Source organism: Megalobrama amblycephala, linkage group LG18 (genome assembly GCF_018812025.1).
Source record: "Megalobrama amblycephala isolate DHTTF-2021 linkage group LG18, ASM1881202v1, whole genome shotgun sequence".
Taxonomy (NCBI): domain Eukaryota; kingdom Metazoa; phylum Chordata; class Actinopteri; order Cypriniformes; family Xenocyprididae; genus Megalobrama; species Megalobrama amblycephala.
The window spans coordinates 37,111,102-37,134,386 of record NC_063061.1 but is presented as its reverse complement, the minus strand read 5'-3'; the positions used below and the strand labels follow the sequence as shown (position 1 = coordinate 37,134,386).

The following is a 23,285-nucleotide window of genomic DNA, read 5'->3' as shown; positions in this document are numbered from 1 at the left end:
AAGCAGCGTGGTATTACCACCTGATACCATCACATTAAGGTGACACAAAGAGTGGAAACTCGTAGTTAATTAACAAATAATCAAATAATCAATTAATTAAGATAAAGGACAGACAACAACAAGCCCCAATGGCGTCATCTAGCGGCAAGTAGAGGGACGTGCAGAGTCTCTCCTCACAATCAAATCCATAATTAGTGCTGGAGATGGGGTTTATATTGAAAGCAAGGCACACAGTCTCTTCACAGACGCCATTAAAGCAAACAAATTAAGTATATTTGTACGAACACATTTTTATACACTATAATAAAATACATAGCGTTTATACGTTACCTGAACGCCCACCTGTGGAAACTGACGCGTGACTCCTCAAATATGAGATGTATTTATCAAAACTTCTTGTGTAAAAACATTAAAAATGTAATTTTATCAAAATTAGAAACAAGCTGATTTACGTATCAAACTACGCGTCGTCCATTGTTGCACGTCCTTTTCACGGCTGTCATGTTATCCGTATTTCCGCCAAAATAACAGTTACCACTACTTTAAAATGTGAATATATCATTTTGAAATAAAAAAATATATTATATTATATTATTATATTATATTATGGTCATTTTTGTAGGCGTTTAATTCTCATTCGCATTCTGTGCAAAACGTTATGCAAATGAGCCCAGGCGCATTTTTCCCGCCCCTCGGTCACGTGACGCAAACATTGGAGCAAGATGGCGGCGCCTATACAGAGTCTGCTGAATGAAATCTGTGCATCAGAAGATCCTATCGAGGAGCTCAAGACCCTCCGGACGGCTGTTTTTTCGACGCCCGTGAGCGGTTTGAGGCAGGCGGTGTCTGGAGCTCGACTGGAGATCATATTCGGCCTTTTAAACACAAATGACAAGTGAGTGTTGATATTGCTGAGTCAATAGGCACAATAATACTACAGTCTGCACACTAATACTTGTATAAAGGAACAGATTTCAGCCGTTTTAAGTAAAATTTTTCACATTATTTTAATGCCACAAAATTTGGAGCAACTTTTATATTTACTCTAAATCTACATTTGTTGAAATAAAATGTATCTAATCCATATATTGTTGCACACAGATTCAACCACTTTGTTTTGCATAAAAATACCAAACTGTGATAATCGAAAGCCTTTTTTTTGTACTTTTGAAATAAGTTGAAAAAAGGAAAAGGGTGGAAAATGTCATGTAAAACTAAATTCGGACTGTTTTGGTTGCAGAGAGCAGATCGAGGTGTGTGTGGAAATCCTGAGTCGTTTTCTGCAGGCTTTAGAGCCCATCCAGCTGGCTCAGAACTACAAGACGGCGCTCCAGAGTGGATTGAGCCATCCTGATGACTCAGTCAAAGTGCTCACCCTCACACAGGTCAGTGGTACAGGTGTGCAATAGTTCCCACTCACTTTTTTCAGCTGCCTTTTCCCATTCATTTTTTTCCCCATAGGTATTTTTAAATAAGCCGTGAACCAAACTAACCAGCTACGATGTGAATCACAACATTACGACTTTGATTTAAAGCAAAAAAAGTGTTTGAAAATCAGACAGATATACAAAGGTACAAGCAGTGTTGTGTAAGTTACTCTAAAACAGTAATTAGTTACTAGCTACTAATTACATCTTTAACAGTGTAATTAGATTACAATACTAATTACTCTCTCTAAAAAGTATTGGATTGCTTATTACTACTATTACTTTCTAAATCCCATATCAACTTTGAACAATACAAGGATAGACATGAAACTGCACTTTGATTCTTTCAAATAAACAATATACAATTGCATAAATTATTCTTGAACTGGACAAAGTCTGTAAAGGGAGAAGGTTACATTAAAAACACATAGAATGTTAAATCCACATAGAATTGTTCTAAAGTCTATACGGTATTTAATGACTTGGGTAAAGTTGGTTTTATATTCGCACATTCGGACATCTGTATTCAATAGCCTTGTTAATCACACTACATTGGAAATTCAGTGGACATTCACAAGTAAATATGCCATTAAAACAATACTTGCCTATTTTGATCGACTGTGAAAAATGTTGTAAGTTGACAATCGTTGGTTGTCAATATCATGTCGCTGCTTAAAATTCGCAAACATTAATTTATTGCACATTTATTGGAAAGTCTGAATTTATCAGATGTCCGAATGTGCGAATATAAAACCAACTTTACCCAAGTTATTTAATGCAATTACATCAGAAGTAACTGTAACTGAAAAAATAAGAGTAATCCCTTACTTTACTTTTTCAAGGGAAAAGCAATTAAGTAACAGTAATTAGATTACTACTTAGTAATTAATTGCACCCAACACTTGGTACAAGACTTTCTACTTAAAGGCTTTAAAGCATTGCAAATTGCATGATCTGATTAAAAATGATGAAGAAATACAAAACTGCTGATTATATATGTGTATAAATGATATATTTTAAGTTTATTGCTAAATATGCATTTATACACTACCATTCAAAAGTTTGGAAACATTACTATTTTTAATGTTTTTGAAAGAAGTCTCTTCTGCTCATCAAGCCTGCATTTATTTGATCAAAAATACAGAAAAAAAATGTAATATTGTAAAATATTATTACAATTTAAAATAATGGTTTTCTATTATAATATATAATATAAAATATAATTTATGTCTGTGATTCAAAGTTGAATTTTCAGCATCATTAAATCCAGTCTTCAGTGCCACATGATCCTTCAGAAATCATTCTAATATGCTGATTTATGACACATGTTGTGCTTAATTTTTTTTTTTTTCATAACGTGATACTTTTTTTTAGGATTCTTTGATGAATAAAAAGTTTAAAAAGAGCAGCATTTATTTAAATTAAATCTTTTGTAACAATATACACTACTGTTCAAAAGTTTGGGGTCAGTATTTTTTTTCTTTCTTTTTTTTTTTGAAGAAATTAATACTTTTTTCAGCACGGATGTGTTAAATTGATAAAAAGTGATTGTAAAGATTTATATTGATAGAAAATATTACTATTTTGAATAAATGCTGTTCTTTTTGACTATTTATTCATCAGTGAATCCTGAAAAAGTATCACAGTTTCCAAAGAAATATTAAGCAGCACAACTGTTTCCAACTTTGATAATAACTGAGTATCAAATCAGCATATTAGAATGATTTCTGAAGGATCATGTGATACCAAAGACCGGAGTAATGGTTGATGAAAATTCAGCTTTGAATTACAGAAAAAAAAAATATTTTAAAGTATATTAAAACCATTATTTTAAACTGTGTTTTAAATAATATTTCACAATATTACTGTTTTTTTCTGTATTTTTGCTCAAATAAATGCAGACTTGATGAGCATAAGAGACTTCTTTCAAAAACATTAAAAATAGTAATGTTTCCAAACTTTTGAATGGTAGTGTATATATTTCTTTATACATTCAAATCTTTTGAGAGCATGTGGAGATTACATTTGCAGTGCTTCATGGGACTGGGCAGAGCTAAAGAGCTCTTTTGCCATGTTTTGCTTGTGGTGACTCTGATTGGTGGAATTTTCTGTACAGCATCATTGGTAATGTAGTTTTTCACCATGAATTCTGCTGTTAAACATGATTATTTTAAAGCTAAGTTGAAATAATGCAGGCTGACAGTTTCAACAGAAGCAATTACCATCGATTAACAACCTCATAGCTCACAGTAAGACTGCCTTTAAAGGTTTATATAAGTTATTGTTAAAAATCAATTTCCCTATGGAGAAAATGAAGGGTGTTTTTACTTCCGGAACCTGATTGTGGCACTCCATTGGTGGAGATTTGTCTGCAAAATTATGAGTAATGTTGTTTTTCAGGAATTATGCTATTAATCATGATTATTTAAAAAAAAAAAAAAATATATATATATATATATATATATATATATATTTTTTTTTTTTTTTTTTTAAATAATCATGAAAATAATCGTGAAAATAATCATATAATATATATATATATATAGAGAGAGAGAGAATTCCCCTATGGAGTAAATGAATGGGATTTCTAGTGTTGCACTCTATAGAAGTTTACTCTAAATATGGCTGTGTCTGTGTCCACAGATCGGCCGTGTGGCTGCTCACGCTGATGGAGTGACCCAGATGCTGAACAGCACAGAAATCCTGTGTGATGTGATTCAGTGCATCAGCGTTGAACGTATCGCTGTGGCCAAAGAGGTACAGAGACCCACACTGCAATGCAACAACACTTTTTTCCTGCATGACTTATATTGAAGCGAGTTTTTGTCCTTTTATTTGTGTTTTTTTTTTTTGTCAGGCGATAGCTGCCCTTAGTAAACTCAGCAACACAAAGGCGGGGCTTGATGCTTTGTTCCGCTCTGATTTGCTGAACAAGCTCAAGGATGTGATGCTCACCAATGACATCATCAGATACAGAGTTTATGAGGTGCGTGATAATCGACGGATGAAAGGAGTGAATTTCATCAGAGATTTGATCTTAAATGTGTGTGTGTGTCCAGTTGATAGTGGAGGTGTCCTCGGTGTCTCCAGTGTCTCTGGGTTACTGCGCCAACAGCAGTTTAATCTCACAGCTGCTGGAAGAACTGACCGGCGATGATATTTTGGTCAGGTAATGATCTCTCACACACACAATACAATATAATATAAGACACATTTATTCCTGCAGAGGTAAACTTTCTCACTTCTCTTTCCAGAGCAACTGCTATCGAGATGGTGACCAGTCTGGCTCAGAGTCAGCATGGCCGTCAGTATCTGGCACAGCAGGGCATCATGGATAAAATCTCCAACATGATAATCGCCGCAGAATCCGACGCCTTCTCAAGCCTTTACCTTCCAGGTGTGTGTATGAATGTGATTTTCTGATTCAGACAGCCGTGAAAAACCTGAAAATATGAGGGAAATTTCATTTCATTTCCAGGTCTAGAAATCTTCAGAAGCTATGGAAAAGTCATGAATTGTTACACTGAAAATGTAACAATGATTTTATTTATTTATTTGTTTGTTTATAAATCCTTATACTGTAATCATTGGAAATGTCATGGAAAATGATCAGTATAAATTATTTATATTCAAATTGCTGAAAAGTTGTTATTATTATTATTATTATTATTATTATTATTATTGTTTTAGTTGTTGCTGTTATTAATCTTTTGTATTTTTAGATCCTTAGTTCCAGTAAAAAATTTTGAATATAAATGTTATAAATCCTAAAAAATGTCAATATTATTATTATGCTGTATATTTTAAATAATATTATATATTTTATTATATATTTTAATATTATATTTTTGGACCTATGTAATTTTTTTAATATAAATTTTCTGTTTAAAATGCTGAAAATGTAAGAAGAAAAAAGAATATTTACATTTTCAGCATTTTAAATATAGACAATTTATTAAACAATATTAAACAATTATAATAATCAATTTACATAACTTTTTCAATAATATAATGATTTATAACTTATAATATTAATTATTTACATTTTTAGCTATTTGAATATAAACTATTTATATTCATACATTTATATTCAACAATTTTCATGACATGTTCAATGATTTCTGCACAAGGATTTTAATTTTAATCATTGAAAATGTATTAATAATAATAGTTATAATAATAAAACTAGAAGTTATCATTATTGTTGTTGTTGTTGTTGTTGTTATTTTAGGGCTGGTGAAGTTCTTTGGCAGTCTGGCGATCGTGGATAGCCCTCAGCAGGTCTGCGAGAAGTACCCTGTATTCCTTGAGGTGGTCTTCTCCATGGCGATGAACCTTGACCCCACACTGACTCCTGTTGCCCTGGATACGCTCGGAGTGCTTGGCGGTACCGTGGAGGGTAAACAGGTCCTGCATAAAACAGGTAACTGTTTGTGAACACATCCACAGAATAGGCCATTCAGAGCGAGTCATCTTTGTTTCAGAGCTGCTTTCAATAGTTCAGTAGTTACAATAGTTACAACACACAATAGCTGTGTCCCGGTTCAGAGATCCTTCGAAGGACACGAACTTCAAAGGCCCTGTTTACACCCGGTATTAAGATGCGTTTTGGTCAATCGGATCTCAAGTGGATGATGCTAAATACAGGTGTAAACTGGTCTAAAATGTTTTGAGCTTGTACACCATGCAACGTCAACTGGCGGCCCGCGGGCCAAATCCGGCCCGCCAGAGATTTCCATCCGGCCCCCAGAATAATACTGAATTCAGGAATAGCCTTGTAAGAGGAAAAAAGTTTAGGGCTGGTTCGAATACCATTTTTTGAGCTTCGAAGCTTCGGTAGTAATGAACATTGACTCTTCGGAGAGAGGGGCTGAACATATTTTTCTCTCTAATAAAGGCAGGAATCTGTGTCTGTATGTCCGTTTGCATTTTTATTATTTCGAGAACCGTTCATCCAATCGACTTCACAAGGCAGTGCAGTGTCGCATTTGGTGCAATATAGATGGACACGCGAGACGCGACACATTCAGAATTAATAAACTTTTAGTAAACTACAGTCAGAACAGCGCGAGCGGGAAGCGGCGCACCTCATGCGGGCAGGGCTTATGCTCCGAGAACGGACACTGCACTAGTGATATAAAACGCACACACACAGGTCTGTTAAATTAAGCAATACTTTTAAGGTAGTCTAATATTTTTCTGACTAACAAATTGGCACAGTAAGGGTAGATTTAAATAAAGAAAAACGAAATTTAAATAAAGAAAAAACGAAATTTAAATAAAGAAAAAACGAAATTTATATAAACAAAAACGAAATTTAAATAAAGAAAAATGAAATTTAAATAAAGAAAAACGAAATTAAGTTAAATTAAAAACGAGATTAATTTAGATTGATAATAACGGGTAAAAATGCTAATACATTTTGTTTCTATTATTGTATTTTCCACAGTGTCAAAGCAACAAAACACAAGCTCAGACATGCACTTCGGTCCATACAAACTCCGCTGTTCTGAACACTCCCGTTGCTGGAACACGCATCGGTTCTATTTCTAGCATGCACGCGTTTTCCGCGTGGCTCGAGCGCGCCTGAGACGCGTGTCTCAGTGTGCAAACTCCAACCTGTTAAATATGGGAGCCGAAATAAAAACGGACACGCCACGCAGCTGAGACGCTCACGCAGCCAGTGTGTCGCCGGCCTTATTCAAGGGGGAATGAGAATCGTTTCGCGGGGGATCCCAGGTGTGCAAAAAATAAAAATAAAAAAATATTCGAATGTCAAATTTTCAAATCGAATACCAACCCACCGAACGAATATTTGAATATTCGGGTCCGTTCCATATTTGTTTATTTTTAAATCTAACGAAAAAAAAAAGCCTTCTGAAAAGTAGCTTGTGCCATAGCCTGCCTTCAGTCAAGAATGACGATAAACGCGTTCTCTCATTGAACATCTTTTATTGTTTCACGTGCTCATTTTTTCACAAATGTCAAAATTTTCCTTGCCTGGGATTAGCGCACAATTGCGTGACAGTGATGGACAGCTTGACAGCCTCACAAATATGAAGCCTAAAATATCGCTATCGCCCCCTGGTGGCTTGCTGCAGTACAGGTAATATGTAAAAAATAAAATACATTTGGAATTAGAATTAGTATATCAAATAATAACATATTAGGATACAATTCAAATTTTATTTTATATTACGAGTATCTGGCCCTTACAGTGTCTGCAGAGAAAAATTCTGGCCCTTGGACAAATATAGTTGATGACCCCTGTTGTACACTTTCGACCACTTCCAGAAGTACAAACCCGATTCCAAAAAAGTTGGGACACTGTACAAACTGTGAATAAAACAAGAATGCAATAATTTACAAATCTCATAAACTTATATTTTATTCACAATAGAAATAGATAACATATCAAATGTTGAAAGTGAGACATTTTGAAATGTCATGCCAAATATTGGCTCATTTTGGATTTCATGAGAGCTACACAAAAAAGTTGGGACAGGTAGCAATAAGAGGCTGGAAAAGTTAAATGTACATATAAGGAACAGCTGGAGGACCAATTTGCAACTTATTAGGTCAACTGGCAACATGATTGGGTATAAAAAGAGCCTCTCAGAGTGGCAGTGTCTCTCAGAAGTCAAGATGGGCAGAGGATCACCAATTCCCCCAATGCTGCGGCGAAAAATAGTGGAGCAATATCAGAAAGGAGTTTCTCAGAGAAAAATTGCAAAGAGTTTGAAGTTATCATCATCTACAGTGCATAATATCATCCAAAGATTCAGAGAATCTGGAACAATCTCTGTGCGTAAGGGTCAAGGCCGGAAAACCATACTGGATGCCCGTGATCTTCGGGCCCTTAGACGGCACTGCATCACATACAGGAATGCTACTGTAATGGAAATCACAACATGGGCTCAGGAATACTTCCAGAAAACATTGTCATGAACACAATCCACCGTGCCATTCGCCGTTGCCGGCTAAAACTCTATAGGTCAAAAAAGAGGCCATATCTAAACATGATTCAGAAGCGCAGGCGTTTTCTCTGGGCCAAGGCTCATTTAAAATGGACTGTGGCAAAGTGGAAAACTGTTCTGTGGTCAGACGAATCAAAATGTGAAGTTCTGGGACGCCATGTCATCCAGACTAAAGAGGACAAGGACAACCCTAGTTATCAGCGCTCAGTTCAGAAGCCTGCATCTCTGATGGTATGGGGTTGCATGAGTGCGTGTGGCATGGGCAGCTTACACATCTGGAAAGGCACCATCAATGCTGAAAGGTATATCCAAGTTCTAGAACAACACATGCTCCCATCCAGATGTCGTCTCTTTCAGGGAAGACCTTGCATTTTCCAACATGACAATGCCAGACCACATACTGCATCAATTACAACATCATGGCTGCGTAGAAGGAGGATCCGGGTACTGAAATGGCCAGCCTGCAGTCCAGATCTTTCACCCATAGAAAACATTTGGCGCATCATAAAGAGGAAGATGCGACAAAGAAGACCTAAGACAGTTGAGCAACTAGAAGCCTGTATTAGACAAGAATGGAACAACATTCCTATTCCTAAACTTGAGCAACTTGTCTCCTCAGTCCCCAGACGTTTGCAGACTGTTATATAAAGAAGAGGGGATGCCACACAGTGGTAAACATGGCCTTGTCCCAACTTTTTTGAGATGTGTTGATGCCGTGAAATTTAAAATCAACTTATTTTTCCCTTAAAATGATACATTTTCTCAGTTTAAACAGATGATATGTCATCTATGTTGTATTCTGAATAAAATATTGAAATTTGAAACTTCCACATCATTGCATTCTGTTTTTATTCACAATTTGTACAGTGTCCCAACTTTTTTGGAATCGGGTTTGTAGTTGAAAACGCATTTGACCGGATTGCTTTCATAGTATAAACGCTCATGTGGTCGAATATGTTCATTATGGGAAGCGCACTAGCCAGATGTGATTTAAACTTTGTCAGCTGAAGACCCAAGTTTGGTTTGAAGATGAAAAACCCCTCGAAGAAATCAGGACAGGAGGGTTGAAAGTGGACAAAAGAGATGGATTAAAACCCCAGGTGGAAACAGCAATGTGTCTCCATCTACATGTGATTTGATCGACCAAAACGCATCTTAATACCAGCTGGAAACAGATCCTACTCTCATACGTAAGCAAAAGAGACATTAACTCTCAAATATTCTCAAAAGAATCAGAATCAAATCAAACCGAATCAGTGTCTGCTAAATGCATAAATGTAAATAAACCAAATCTAAAGCTTGTGAAACAGAATCTTACTGAATTGAATCTGCATTGATACCTTGACTTTTTTGACACTTTTGAAATATTTCTAACTCCGCTGTCTATCACAGGTGAGAAGTTCACATCGGTGTTGAAGAGAATCAGTAAAGCGGCCTCTGATGGAGCCACTGAACTCAGAGTCCGATGTTTGGAGGCTCTGGCACAGCTGCTCACGTTACCTGTAAGTGTGTGTGGGTGGATCTTCAAATGTTCCTTTGAAGCTTTTTGGTCTGAAATATTTGTGGTTTGTGTAGGCGGAGCAGCAGACGGATGACCTGTTACTGTTGACCGAGTCGTGGTTTAACTGTCTGAGCTCTCAGCCCATGGCGATGTTCCGGAACATAAGCACGCAGCCCTTCCCAGAGCTCCACTGCAGCGCACTACGAATCTTCACTGTAAGAGACACAGAAGTTGTGTTCCAAATGTCACACTATACACTGTGTAATCAACTGTATAGTGTATATATTTTAAAATGTTAATTTGTCATTCATCATCTGACTCTGATGCCCCTCCCCCTCTGCTACATCATTAAAGCCGTGACAGTTGAGTGCATGAAGTGTCCAACATTCCACTTACTTAATTTCTTTGGTTAATTAAAGTGCATCATCTGGGTTTTTAAAGGTGCCCTAGAATCAAAAATTGAATTTATCTTGGCATAGTTGAATAACAAGAGTCCAGTACATGGAAAAGACATACAGTGAGTCTCAAACACCATTGTTCCTCCTTATGTAAATCTCATTTGTTTAAAAGACCTCCGAAAAACAGGCGAATCTCAACGTAACACCGACTGTTATGTTACAGTCGGGATCATTAATATGTACGCCCCCAAATTTGCATATGCCAGCTCATGTTCAAGGCATTACACAAGGGCAGCCAGTATTAACGTCTGGATCTGTGCACAGCTGAATCATCAGACTAGGCAAGCAAGCAAGGACAATAGTGAAAAATGGCAGATGGAGCAATAATAACTGACATGATCCATGATATCATGATATTTTTAGTGATATTTGTGAATTGTCTTTCTAAATGTTTCGTTAACATGTTGCTAATGTACTGTTAAATGTGTTTAAAGTTACCATCGTTTCTTACTGTATTCACGGAGACAAGAGCCGTCGTTATTTTCATTTTTAAACACTTGCAGTCTGTATAATGCATAAACACAACTTCATTCTTTATAAATCTCTCCAACAGTGTGTAATGTTAGCTTTAGCCACGGAGCACTATCAAACTCATTCAGAATCAAATGTAAACATCCAAATAAATACTGTACTCACATGATCTGATCCATGCATGCAGCATGCATAACGAACATCTTGTAAAGATCCATTTGAGGGTTATATTAGCTGTGTGAACTTTTTTTATGCACTATATATAGAGTCGAGAGCTCGGGGGCAGGGAGCATGAGATTTAAAGGGGCCGTGCGCTGAATCGGTGCATAGTTAATGATTCCCCAAAATAGGCAGTTAAAAAAAATAATTTAAAAAAAATCTATGGGGTATTTTGAGCTGAAACTTCACAGACACATTCAGTGGACACCTTAGATTAATATTACATCTTGTGAAAGAACGTTCTAGGGCACCTTTAAGTGAATTTTTTTTATTTTTTTACCATTTTCAGTGTGAACACACAACTAGCACTATTTATACTACAAAATGGCATAGAATAATGCATAAATTGGGAACTGGGACGATGTAGAGTGTGTGCTGCACAGACCAATCAGTGATTGACTTGAACCACTGCAAGCTGGTTTGAAAGTTCCGTTGACGCCACGTCATTGTGGTGTATGCCATCAAAAAGGGTACATCAAAAAGTCTTAAATTCAGTTTTATCAAATTTAAGATCATAAAAAGGTCTTAAAGGGGACTTATTATGCTCCTTTTCACAAGATGTAAAGTCTCTGGTGTCCCCAGAATGTGTCTGTGACGTTTCAGCTCAAAATCCCCCACAGATCATTTATTATAGCTTGTCAAATTTGCCCCTATTTGGGTGTGAGTGAAAGCACACTGTTTTTGTGTGTGTCCCTTTAAATGCAAATAAGCTGCTGCTCCCACCCCCTTTCCAGAAGAGGGCGGAGCTTTAACAGCTCACGCTTCAGTTGCCGGAGTCGACACTGATGGAGAGACTCAGGAAGAAGTTTCAACTTTTAGAATAAAACTGGACGTTTCTGAATGGTTAGTGGATAAATTTATGTAGTTGGTGTGGAGTTGATTCAACTCATCACTAGCATGTGCCGTCATGTTCATCTTTTGTGCAAATCCAGTGTTGAATTGACCCTCGTTTGTGAAGCAGTCCGACGTAAAATGACGGCATGACAACAACACTCTACTACAACAACTCTTCCTCTTCTCTAAAGCAGCCCAACATGGCCCCGCCCCCTTTGTTGTGTGTTCTCAGGGGCGGGGTTTATTCACGTTTTGGGGTTTGTGATGTCACCTAACTGTTCACCTAACAGCTCGTTGTAGTCCCTACCAGCCGTTCGTTGTAGTCCTTAAAAAGCAATTTCTGTAAAAGAAAATATCTCCCTTTGCATTGAACAATTGCGTTGTAACTTTGCAGATGTTTTATATGTTCTAACAGCAACATTACACACTAACTAAAGTTAAAAAAGTGAAATCATAATGAAGGGCCCCTTTAAATATCTAATAAAAGTCAAATAAAAGGTTTAATAAAAGTCTTAATGCTAGGGTGGGCAATTTCGGAGAGGCTAGCAATAGCAAACTAGCTTTGAGAGCTCTCCAAAGCCATGCCTGCTCCAAAACACATGAACGCACACAGCCAGAGCAGAGTCTGCAAAGCGTCACAAGAGATGGCATTTCATTACCTCACGTCTCGAAGCACATAACATTGCAACAAAAATGAACGTAAACAACTTAAAGAGCACTGACAGCTGCATTGTGTATGTATGGTAATCTCTTAAAATGCATGCTTAAGTTGTTTTCTCCACTGTTTTGTGTTCAGGCCATTGGCTGTCAGCCGTGGGGTCAGCAGCTGATGATGGACACTCCTGGATTCCTGGAGTGGGTGATGGATCGCTCAGTGGGGACGGGAAAAGAAGCCAAGGATTGTAAGTTTGAGCTGGTGGGGGCGTTGTTGAGCTCCTCAAGCGCTCAGGAGGTCTTTGGAGCACACAATTACTTAAAGCTAAAAACCTACCTGAACGAGGGACCCTATTACATCAATGCTGTGTCTTCAGTCACCACAGAGGGAGCCGACTGAAAGAGACACACACATTTTTCTAATGTCAAAGGTTTGTTTTTCTATTGAGAGAAGATTAAATGTGACCAAAAGCTTTTTAAGCTGCTGCTTCTCAAGCAGTTTGAGTTTATAGCACTTAACACAAACACACACACAGCTGTTCAACTGTTTATACTTCCAGATGTTGAATTTGGTTTGGTTTGTATCTTGTTGTGCCAATAAAAATTACATTTGAGTGGTTTATTGCTGGTGTTTTGTTCATATATATACACACTAGCTTTGTATACTATTCTTGAGCAAGGATGCATTAAATTAAGTGAAAGTAATGAGAAATGTTTTTTTGAGCAGCAAATCAGCATATTAGAATGATTTCTGAAGGATCATGTGACACTGAAGACTGGAGTAACGATGCTGAAAATTCAGCTTTGATCACAGGAATAAATTACATTTTTAAACATGTTCAAATAGAAAAGGGGTATTTAAAATTGTAATAATATTACTGTATTTTTTATCAAATGAATGTAACCTTGTTGAGCAGAAAAGACTTCTTTCAAAAACAAACAAACAAAAAAAATCAAAATTGAAGCAGTGGATTCAGGGTTGAGTTTTACTGGACAAACCTTGTTGCACACACATGCACAGCCTCACAGAGGTAAATGTAGAAAATAATAACATTAAAAATACAAACAAAAAAGTATTCCTTCACACATCCATAAAATCATACAAACTCTTTAGAGGCACATTGGTGACATGTACAGGGAAGTGGCACTCTGGAAGATGGGAGAGAGACTGGAATGATCCATTTCAAATGTTTCCAAAGTTTTACCAATGATTTGAGAAGAGCTGAGGGTGAATCTCAAGCAGACTGGGTGATCATGAAAACAAAATCCTGCTATTTTCTATAACAATCTGAGCAATGCATATGGTCCGAATGCAGAGTGTATTTGATTGGCCAGTTAAAAGTGAAGGTGTAAATACAGTTACTCCTTCAACACTCCTTCATTCACCTGCTCAAACTGTTCCTGAGACAACAATAAAAAAATCAGCTGCCGTAAAGATGAAGGTTGGTTCATCCAGTTCACTTCAGTGGGAAAAAATATCAAACCAAATATCAGTATTACCTGACACACTCTATCTCAAAAGGATATTTCACCCAAAAATGAAAATTCTGTCATCATTTACTCACACTTAATTAGTTCCAAACCTGTATGAATTTCTTTGTTCTGCTGAACACAAAGGATGATATTTGGAAGAATGTGTGTAACCTAACAGATCTCGCCCCCCACTGACTACCATAGTAGGAAAAATAAATACTATGCTAGTAAATGGGGGGTGAGATCTGCTTGGTTACACACATTCTTCCAAATATCATCCTTTGTGTTCAGCAGAACAAAGAAATTCATACAGGTTTGGAACTACTAAATGATGGAGCATTGTTGATATGAGAATTTCTTGTAATGAATAATCACTACTAATACTGATTTAATCATTGACTGGTTGATTAAATGTCACTCAATACTTTGGATAGATCACGCGCTTTATCCTCCCGTCTGCTTTGTTCTTGTCCAGCCATTTCCCACAAATGAATATCGTCGTCACACCATTGGCCGTGTTTGTAATCTCTATCCTGCTAAGAAGCCAACCAGGACTGAGTCCGGAGTTATCGTGTTCCACACACACTCGGAGCAGGTCGCCCATGTCCAGCAGTTCTAGAATAAACCGGTTTGTCTGGCCGCGCTCAAACAGGTTCCGGAACTTCTGGCAGAGCTGCCTCCGGCCGGAGTCGCCATTGGAGCCGAAGATGGTGATGAAGACGTTGGCGTCGGTGCCCGCACCCTTCTCGTCGCCTGTGATAACGATGGCCTCGTATTTTACAGGTACGAGGCTTTGGGCCTTGCTGGTGAAGCTCTCAATGAATTTGCTGCACTCGAATGTCTGGAACTCATCTCGTTTTGAGGAAAGAGGGATGGCGGCGTCACATCGGAAGATATACCTGAGTGAAAATGGACAGGATAGGGATGGTAAAGAGCATGCATTTACAAGCCAATAACTCAGTCCTGAGGTTTAAATCATAATTTAACACTAATCTTAAAATCAGTGGTCACTCACTTATTGCCTAGCTCCTTCTCTGTGACAACAACCTCCTCCACCCACCAGGAGGCTTCAACTTTGACCTTCTTGCCATCTTTAGGGATGTGTCCCAGACAGATACTAGCAATGTCTCCCAACTCCTTGGAGGAGAACTCAAAGCGGTCCGTACAGCCTCTGAAATCACACATGAAAAATAATAGCAACTGAGCAACATATGTGCAAGAAAGAATCATGGACCCACTCCGTTCTGAGGGGGTGAAGGGTAATTTGAACAAAATAAAAATTTAAAGCATTCAAAGGGATTTAAAGGAAGAAAGAAAAACAGTTTTGTAAAGTAATACATTTCTGTCATGACAACTCCCAGAGTGTTTGGCATGGTAATGAATATGACAGTGTTGATCTGTTTGGGTCTTGGCGGAATAGATATGCTACGCTGCTGCTGTTACTGCTGCTGTTGGTTATTGTGTCTATAGTGGAGCTGGGGAAGGTGGAGGGTTTTGAAAGCATGCTACAGCTGCTACAGAAAATGCTGACCAAGTATTGAGCAGTGAGCTCATTGGCTACTGATACAGCAGGGACCAGTCAGCTGTGCCCTATAGAGAATGATGTGATTGCAAGCAGACTGAGTTAAGGACCTATCAGCCTGTGCTATCTGGAGTTTCATGACAGAACTTTGTATTTCAAATATTTGGAAATAATATAAAAAACTGCAAACATTCACTCTTAATCAAATTTATAATTTGTTAAAGGTGCCCTAGAATTAAAAATTGAATTTACCTTGGCATAGTTGAATAACAAGAGTTCAGTACATGGAAATGACATACAGTGAGTCTCAAACACCATTGTTTCCTCCTTCTTATATAAATCTCATTTGTTTAAAAGACCTCAGAAGAACAGGCGAATCTCAACATAACACTGACTGTTACGTAACAGTCGGGATCATTAATATTTACGCCCCCAATATTTGCATATGCCAGCTCATGTTCAAGGCATTAGACAAGGGCAGCCAGTATTAACGTCTGGATCTGTGCACAGCTGAATCATCAGACTAGTTAAGCAAGCAAGAACAATAGCGAAAAACGGCAGATGGAGCAATAATAACTGACATGATTCATGATATCATGATATTTTTAGTGATATTTGTAAATTGTCTTTCTAAATGTTTCGTTAGCATGTTGCTAATGTACTGTTAAATGTGGTTAAAGTTACCATCGTTTCTTACTGTATTCATGGAGACAAGAGCCATCACTATTTTCATTATTAAACACTTGCAGTCTGTATAATTCATAAACACAACTTCATTCTTTATAAATCTCTCCAACAGTGTAGCATTAGCCGTTAGCCACGGAGCACTATCAAACTCATTCAGAATCAAATGTAAACATCCAAATAAATACTATACTCACATGATCCGACGCATGCATGCAGGATGCATGACGAACATCTTGTAAAGATCCATTTGAGGGTTATATTAGCTGTGTGAACTTTGTAAATGCACTGTATTATAGTCGAGAGCTTGGGGGGGGCAGGGAGCACGAGATTTAAAGGGGCCGCAGCCTGAATCGGTGCATAGTTAATGATGCCCCAAAATAGGCAGTTAAAAAAATGAATTAAAAAAAATCTATGGGGTATTTTGAGCTGAAACTTCACAGACACATTCAGGGGACACCTTAGACTTATATTACATCTTTTAAAAAGACGTTCTACGGTACCTTTAATATTTCTTGTCTCATCACATTCAGTTAGAATTTATAAGTCTGGAAAAGATATATTTTCAATTCAAAATGGCAAAAGTCAAGTAGATTGTATCAGAGGTGGAAGCTGCCTAAAAATATATACTTTTTAAACTTTTTGTCATAACACAGAGAGCAATACAGTGCAGTAGAACAGCATCAAGAATACCAAATATTGAGTCGCTCAATGTGTTTTTATGGGCTACTGCATTAATCCAAACAGCATAAAAGTGTTACACAACAATATAATTCATTGTCTTTTTATTCAAAAGTAAAATCTCCCTCCATTACAAAAATCTTACTTAAAGGTGCTCTAAGCGATGTCATGCGTTTTTAGGCCAAAACATTTTTTGTCACATACAGCAAACATCTCCTCACTATCCGCTAGCTGCCTGTCCCCTGAACACACTGTAAAAAACCGCGGTCTCTGTAGTCGCCACAAGCTCCAAAAACGGCAACAAAAACAAACTGATGCAGTCTGGACCACGAAACATAATAAACATGCTCCAACCAATACGCAAGCTACTTCCATTTTAAATGCGAGTTCATGACTGTTTCAGGAAGCACGGAGGGGAGGGGGAGGAGGAGGAGGGAGGGTCTAGCTAGCCTCTGTTTTGTTTGAGAACACTTCGAACGTCAACAGGAAGTTACTCCACCCAGGATCGCTTAGAGCACCTTTAATGTGAATACTTAACAGTTTTTACAAGATGTAATATAAGTCTAAGGTGTCCCCTGAATGTGTCTGTGAAGTTTCAGCTCAAAATACCCCATAGATTTTTTAAAAAAAATTTTAACTGCCTATTTTGGGGCATCATTAACTATGCACCGATTCAGGCTGCGGCCCCTTTAAATCTCGTGCTCCCTGCCCCCCCCAAGCTCTCGACTATAATACAGTGCATTTACAAAGTTCACACAGCTAATATAACCCTCAAATGGATCTTTACAAGATGTTCGTCATACATACTGCATGCATGCGTCGGATCATGTGAGTATAGTATTTATTTGGATGTTTACATTTGATTCTGAATGAGTTTGATAGTGCTCTGTAGCTAAAGCTAACATTACACGCTGTTGGAGAGATTTATAAAGAATGAAGTTGTGTTTATGAATTATATAGACTGCAAGTGTTTAAAAATGAAAATAGTGACGGCTCTCTTGTCTACGCGAATAAAGTAAGAAACGATGGAAACTTTAACCTCATTTAACAGTACATTAGCAACATGCTAACGAAACATTTAGAAAGACAATTTACAAATATCACTAAAAATATCATGATATCATGGATCATATCAGTTATTATTGCTCCATCTGCCATTTTTCGCTATTGTCCTTGCTTGCTTACCTAGTCTGATGATTCAGCTGTGCACAGATCCAGACGTTACAGTTTTTCTCAGTCGCTTTGGTGCATTTCTCACATCACTATTTACATTTGCACAACAGTTAATGCAGTTCTCAAAACAATTAGTACAAACTGCAAAACCTAGTGATAACCTGCAAAAGTGTGTCACTTGCTCAAAATGGATAGGTCATTCCTCAAAAGCAAGTATTCGTGTCAATGAAAGTGTCAATGTCATCAAGATGAAAAGTCCTGACACAATTGTTTATGAACAAGATAGTCAAATGGCTTTGTCATGTTTTCATTATGACAGTTTACTCTGTCAATGTTTTCCAATGCAAAAAAGTCAGATCTTGGTGACACTACCTGAAAATGCTTCAGACAGCACTACTATTTGCACAGCCATTTGAAAAATACAATAAAGTTACAAATTACTGTATTTAGTGAGGTAACTGAGTACAAGACACTGAATATATGCTCTTTGCAATTCTAATTTGTTCACAGCATTGTGCAAAAGAAAAAATACACCCTTATTTACAACAAACATAAACTCCCTTTGGGTAGAGCTGTGCAAAACTGTAAACAATATTGCAGTACATATTGGAACTGAACATACAACATACATAGTACTGTAATCATTCGTGCACATCCAGATGTTCCTCTCTGTCTGGCCACATAATTTCATCTACATCACAGCAACCTTCCATTTCTGTGTCACAGTATTGTAGAAATGGTACACACTATGTCCTGCTTGGTTCATATATGCTTGTAAAGTGGGGGTTTATGGGATTCAGCTCTGACAGTGATTGTAGAGAAGTGGCTTATCATTGGTTGCAACTAATGCTTCACACACCCCTTCTCATCAGTGAAAGTTGAGATTCACCTAAATTGAAATTGTTCAATTTAGGAGACATTTTCAGGAAAAAAAATGTGTAAACTTTGCTTGACAGATTTTGACAACTAGTTCAACATTTTTGTATGTAATGACTCAAGCAATGAAATGAGGACTATTAGTTTTATACGGAATGACTATTCAGCATTCACAAGTATAGTTAATTTTGACTGACGTGACATAATCAAATGATAATGTTATAAAACAGCAGAGAGTTGTATGAAAGCAATTGATGCATGTCCAAAAGCATTTGCAATTTGTTCGAAGGAATGAGAAACTGCTACTATGATGTGCACAAATGACTAAATGTTGTGGAGGTTGAACTAACTGTTGTGCAAATGTAAAGAGTGATGTGAGAAATGCACCAAAGCGACTGAGAAAAACTGTAATACTGGCTGCCCTTGTCTAATGCCTTGAACATGGGCTGGCATATGCAAATATTGGGGGCGTACATATTAATGATCCCGACTGTTACGTAACAGTCGGTGTTATGTTGAGATTCGCCTGTTCTTCGGAGGTCTTTTAAACAAATGAGATTTACACAAAAAGAAGGAAACAATGGAGTTTGAGACTCACTGTATGTCATTTCCATGTACTGAACTCTTGTTATTCAACTATGCCAAGGTAAATTCAATTTTTGATTCTAGGGCACCTTTAACATCATCTGAACATAACATGTCATTCTTATTTTAACCATTACATTCCAGAAGGCAGTAATATAAAATAATCAAAAAAGCAAACATAGTGGCTGAACGGCGCAACAAGCTTATAATCACACAAATAGAATAGCTTATAATTACAGAGCTGTAGTTTTAACAGCCATCCCCATGTGTATCACTACTCTTTCCCTGTCTGTAACTGGAATCATCCCCACCAATATTCTGTTTATTCTGATTTTGTAATTCTGACCTTTGTGTGGTAAATTTTCATCCCTTTCACCTCTCAATCACTACTTGTTCTTGCATATAAGATACAAAAATAAACAATTAATAAAAAAAATCCCAAAGTGGTGATTTGGGGCCCCCTAGAGTCCTGGTGGGCATATATTCCTGGCATAAAGTACTTTGCACCCCCCATAACAACATAATGTGTACACCTACCGTAAAAAACGCTTCTTCTTAGTCGAGTTCTCCAACACAAACTCTTTGGAACGTCCCTTCTTCCCTTCTAGAACAATCCAGGCATTCTCTTTGGTTTCAGCATCATCTGTATCTGCTGTCGTGACCAGAATCTCATATTCTGTACGAGACAGAAGGCAAAACACATGGGGGAGTTTGGGGTTGGTAAGAAAATCAAAAATACAGTAAAAACATTACAAAATATTACTACAATTTAAAATAACTTTTTGAATATGATTAATAATAATGAAATAATTTGACTTATGTAATCAAGCCAATTTATTTTCCTGTTTACTATCTAGGAAATGTCACATTATGGAAGTAAAATTGATTACAAATGGGCCAGTTGATCAAAACTGATCAAACTGAATTCTGTCAAGTTACGTTTGTATGGAGATAAATATAAGAATGTGTCTGTCTCACTGGTTTTTTCATCAAAATCCACAGCATCATTGTTGGCACATGCCAGCTCTCTCATTATCTGTCCATCATCCTCGTTCTTGGCAAGCCAGCGGTCACATTGGAAACGAAACTTCTTCCCCATGATGTCATCATGCACATCCACATACTCCAGGTGCCAACCAGGAGCCAGACCTGTCAACTCAAACACACACTTGTTTTGAGCATATTAACGTATAAAGGTTTTATGTCAGAGTTTAACTGGCTAATTTGCTCATCACTCATTTCATTGGCTCAGTAGTGTTATGCTGAGCGCTCTGATTGGCTCACCTGAGTTGTCATGCCAAATGCGCACTTTCGAGAGCTCGCCCAAGCTGAGGATGTCTTGGAAACGGAATGTGTCCATCTGTTTGCGTTCAAACTTGTTGGTGTTGTTGCTTTCTTTCAAAGCTAGTGTTCCAGTGTCACCATTCTCGCCGAAAATAATCATCCACACATTAGCGTCGGTTCCAGCCGCTAAAAAAACAACCAATCATAGGTTACAGTCTATCTGTGACTATAAAAACAACAAATCAAGCTTTTGACAATATGAAAAGTCTTTCAGGGTGTGTTCACACTTGCAGTTTCCGGACCAAAAAGGAAATGATTCATATTTAGCCCTGGTTCACTTACTATTCACACTATCATTTTTAACACTGAAGCTAAATATACAAAAAGCAGTTCACACTTATTCAAATGAACCGAGCAATCGCACCCAAGTTCGTTTTAACTGAACCAAACCTGCCAAGTGTGAACAAACCCTCAAAACAGTTGAAGACAGTTATGAGGACTTGTGTACCAGTTGCATCGCTGGTCTTCACAGAGACCGTGTAGATGGTGAGCTCCACCATTTCCTCGTCATTTATCACAGCAGGCATTTCACATATGAGGGTTCGCTTGGGGCCATATGAGCGAGACAGCCATTCCTCGTACGTAAATAATGCCACTTCGTCCGTTTGCAGGTTATGCAGTTCAATCTACATAGATATGCACATTAATACACTCAAAGGCTTCGGAAGGTACAGTATACTGTATGCATCTTTCTCTTACAAACCTTATCCAGGAACCAGTCAGGTCTGCTTCCAGAACCATCTACACGCACTCTCATCTTTCTCAAAGGAGCGATATCCTCAATCTCCAGATTGAATGTGTCCTTCTGCCCTCGTTCAAACCTGCACACATACACAAACATATTAAAAATTAGACAATTTAAACGTAATATATGTATAACAATCATTTTTAAGAAACTGTGGTGACCTATTTGCTAATAGTACATTCTAATTTCCTTCTTTTTTCTTAAATATTAAAATAATTTCAACTCAATTCAATATTTTTGCTAAATAAAATGCATAAAACATATTTATCTTGCAGTATTGACCAGCTGACAGTACACTATGCCTTTTGTTTCTTTGTTTGCATGTACATACGTACCTGTCCTCTAATTTTGGCAGCAGCATTTCCTCTGACGTGCCATAGACTCCAAACACAGTCATATAGATCTGTGTGTCCGTACCGGCATGCTGGACATCTCCTGTTATCACGGTTGCCTCATAGATCACCTTGGAGAAAAAGACCTTTCATGAAGTACACTTTCTGTACTATACACATCATTTAAAAGTTTGGGGTCAGTAATATATATATATATATATATATATATATTTTTTTTTTTTTTTTTTTTTTATAAATTAATACTTAAAGATTTTTATTTCAAATAGATGCTGTTCTTTTGAACTTTCTATTCATCAAAGAATCCTGAAAAAATATGTATCAAAGTTTTCACAAAAATATTTAGCATCACAACTGTTGTCAACATTGATAATAATCAGAAATGTTTCTTGAGCAACAAATCAGCATATTAGAAAGATTTCTGAAGGATCATGTGACACTGAAGACTGAAGTAATGATGCTGAAAACTCAGCTTTGATTGCAGGAATAAATTACATTTTACAATATATTCAAATAGAAAACTATGGAAGCTTGTTTCCGCCACTAAATAAAAAATAAAAAAGGTAATTGCGACTTCATCTTTATCTTTTTTCTTAGAATTGCAAGATTTAAACTCACAATTGCGAGTTATAAAGTCAGAATTGTGAGATAAAAACTCAATTGTGAGAAAAAAGTTTATATCTCGCAATTCTGAGAAAAAACGTCAGTCTTTTTTCCCCTCACAAATGGACATAACACGCAATTGCGAGTTTATATTACACAATTCTGAGAAAAAAGTAAGAATTGCGAGAAAAAAGGTCAGATTCTGACTTGTTTCTCAGAATTGCAAGTTTATATTAGGCAATTCTGACTTCATATCACGCAATTCTGACTTTTGTGAGTTTATATCTTGCAATTCTGAGAAAAAAGTAAGAATTGTGCGATATAAACTTGCAATTGCGAGAAAAAAGTCACAATTACAGTGGCATGAAAAAGTATGTGAACCCCTTGCAGAATCTGTGAAAATGAGAATTATTTTAATAAAATAAGAGGGATAATAAAAAATGCATGTTATTTTTTGTTTAGTACTGTCCTGAGTAAGATATTTTACATAAAAGATGTTTGCATTTAGTTCACAAGACAAAACAATAGCTGAATTTATTAAAATAACCCCATTCATAAGTATGTGAACCATTGATTCTCAATACTGTGTGTGGTTACCTGATGATCCACGACTGTTTTTATGTTTTGTGATGGTTGTTCATGAGTCTCTTGTTTGTTCTGAGCAGTTAAACTGAGCTCTGTTCTTCAGAAAAATCCTCCAGCTCCTGC

At 37.1% G+C, this 23,285-nt stretch overlaps 2 protein-coding genes across 3 annotated transcripts in view; one reads left to right on the top strand and one right to left on the bottom strand.

Moving 5' to 3' along the window:
• The first annotated feature begins 681 nt into the window (after positions 1-681).
• On the top strand, positions 682-13,161 carry psmd5 (proteasome 26S subunit, non-ATPase 5). Its single transcript, XM_048166774.1, has 10 exons — positions 682-895; positions 1,241-1,385; positions 4,071-4,184; positions 4,285-4,413; positions 4,487-4,596; positions 4,682-4,824; positions 5,659-5,850; positions 9,797-9,906; positions 9,980-10,120; positions 12,684-13,161. The coding sequence occupies exons 1-10, from the start codon at positions 723-725 to the stop codon at positions 12,939-12,941; spliced, it is 1,515 nt and encodes a 504-aa protein (XP_048022731.1). The 5' UTR covers positions 682-722; the 3' UTR covers positions 12,942-13,161.
• A 1,125-nt stretch (positions 13,162-14,286) lies between these two features.
• Positions 14,287-23,285, bottom strand: part of loxhd1a (lipoxygenase homology PLAT domains 1a) — a 49,991-nt gene continuing 40,992 nt past the window's right edge. For both annotated transcript variants that reach the window (XM_048167093.1, XM_048167094.1), the window contains 8 exons: positions 21,960-22,087; positions 21,583-21,700; positions 21,328-21,505; positions 20,820-21,005; positions 20,514-20,684; positions 20,073-20,211; positions 15,030-15,185; positions 14,287-14,913 (listed from right to left, as the gene is read on the bottom strand). In XM_048167093.1, coding sequence (XP_048023050.1) covers positions 14,433-14,913; positions 15,030-15,185; positions 20,073-20,211; positions 20,514-20,684; positions 20,820-21,005; positions 21,328-21,505; positions 21,583-21,700; positions 21,960-22,087 — 1,557 coding nt within the window. In that variant the 3' untranslated portion in view covers positions 14,287-14,432. The remainder of the gene's footprint in view (positions 14,914-15,029; positions 15,186-20,072; positions 20,212-20,513; positions 20,685-20,819; positions 21,006-21,327; positions 21,506-21,582; positions 21,701-21,959; positions 22,088-23,285) is intronic.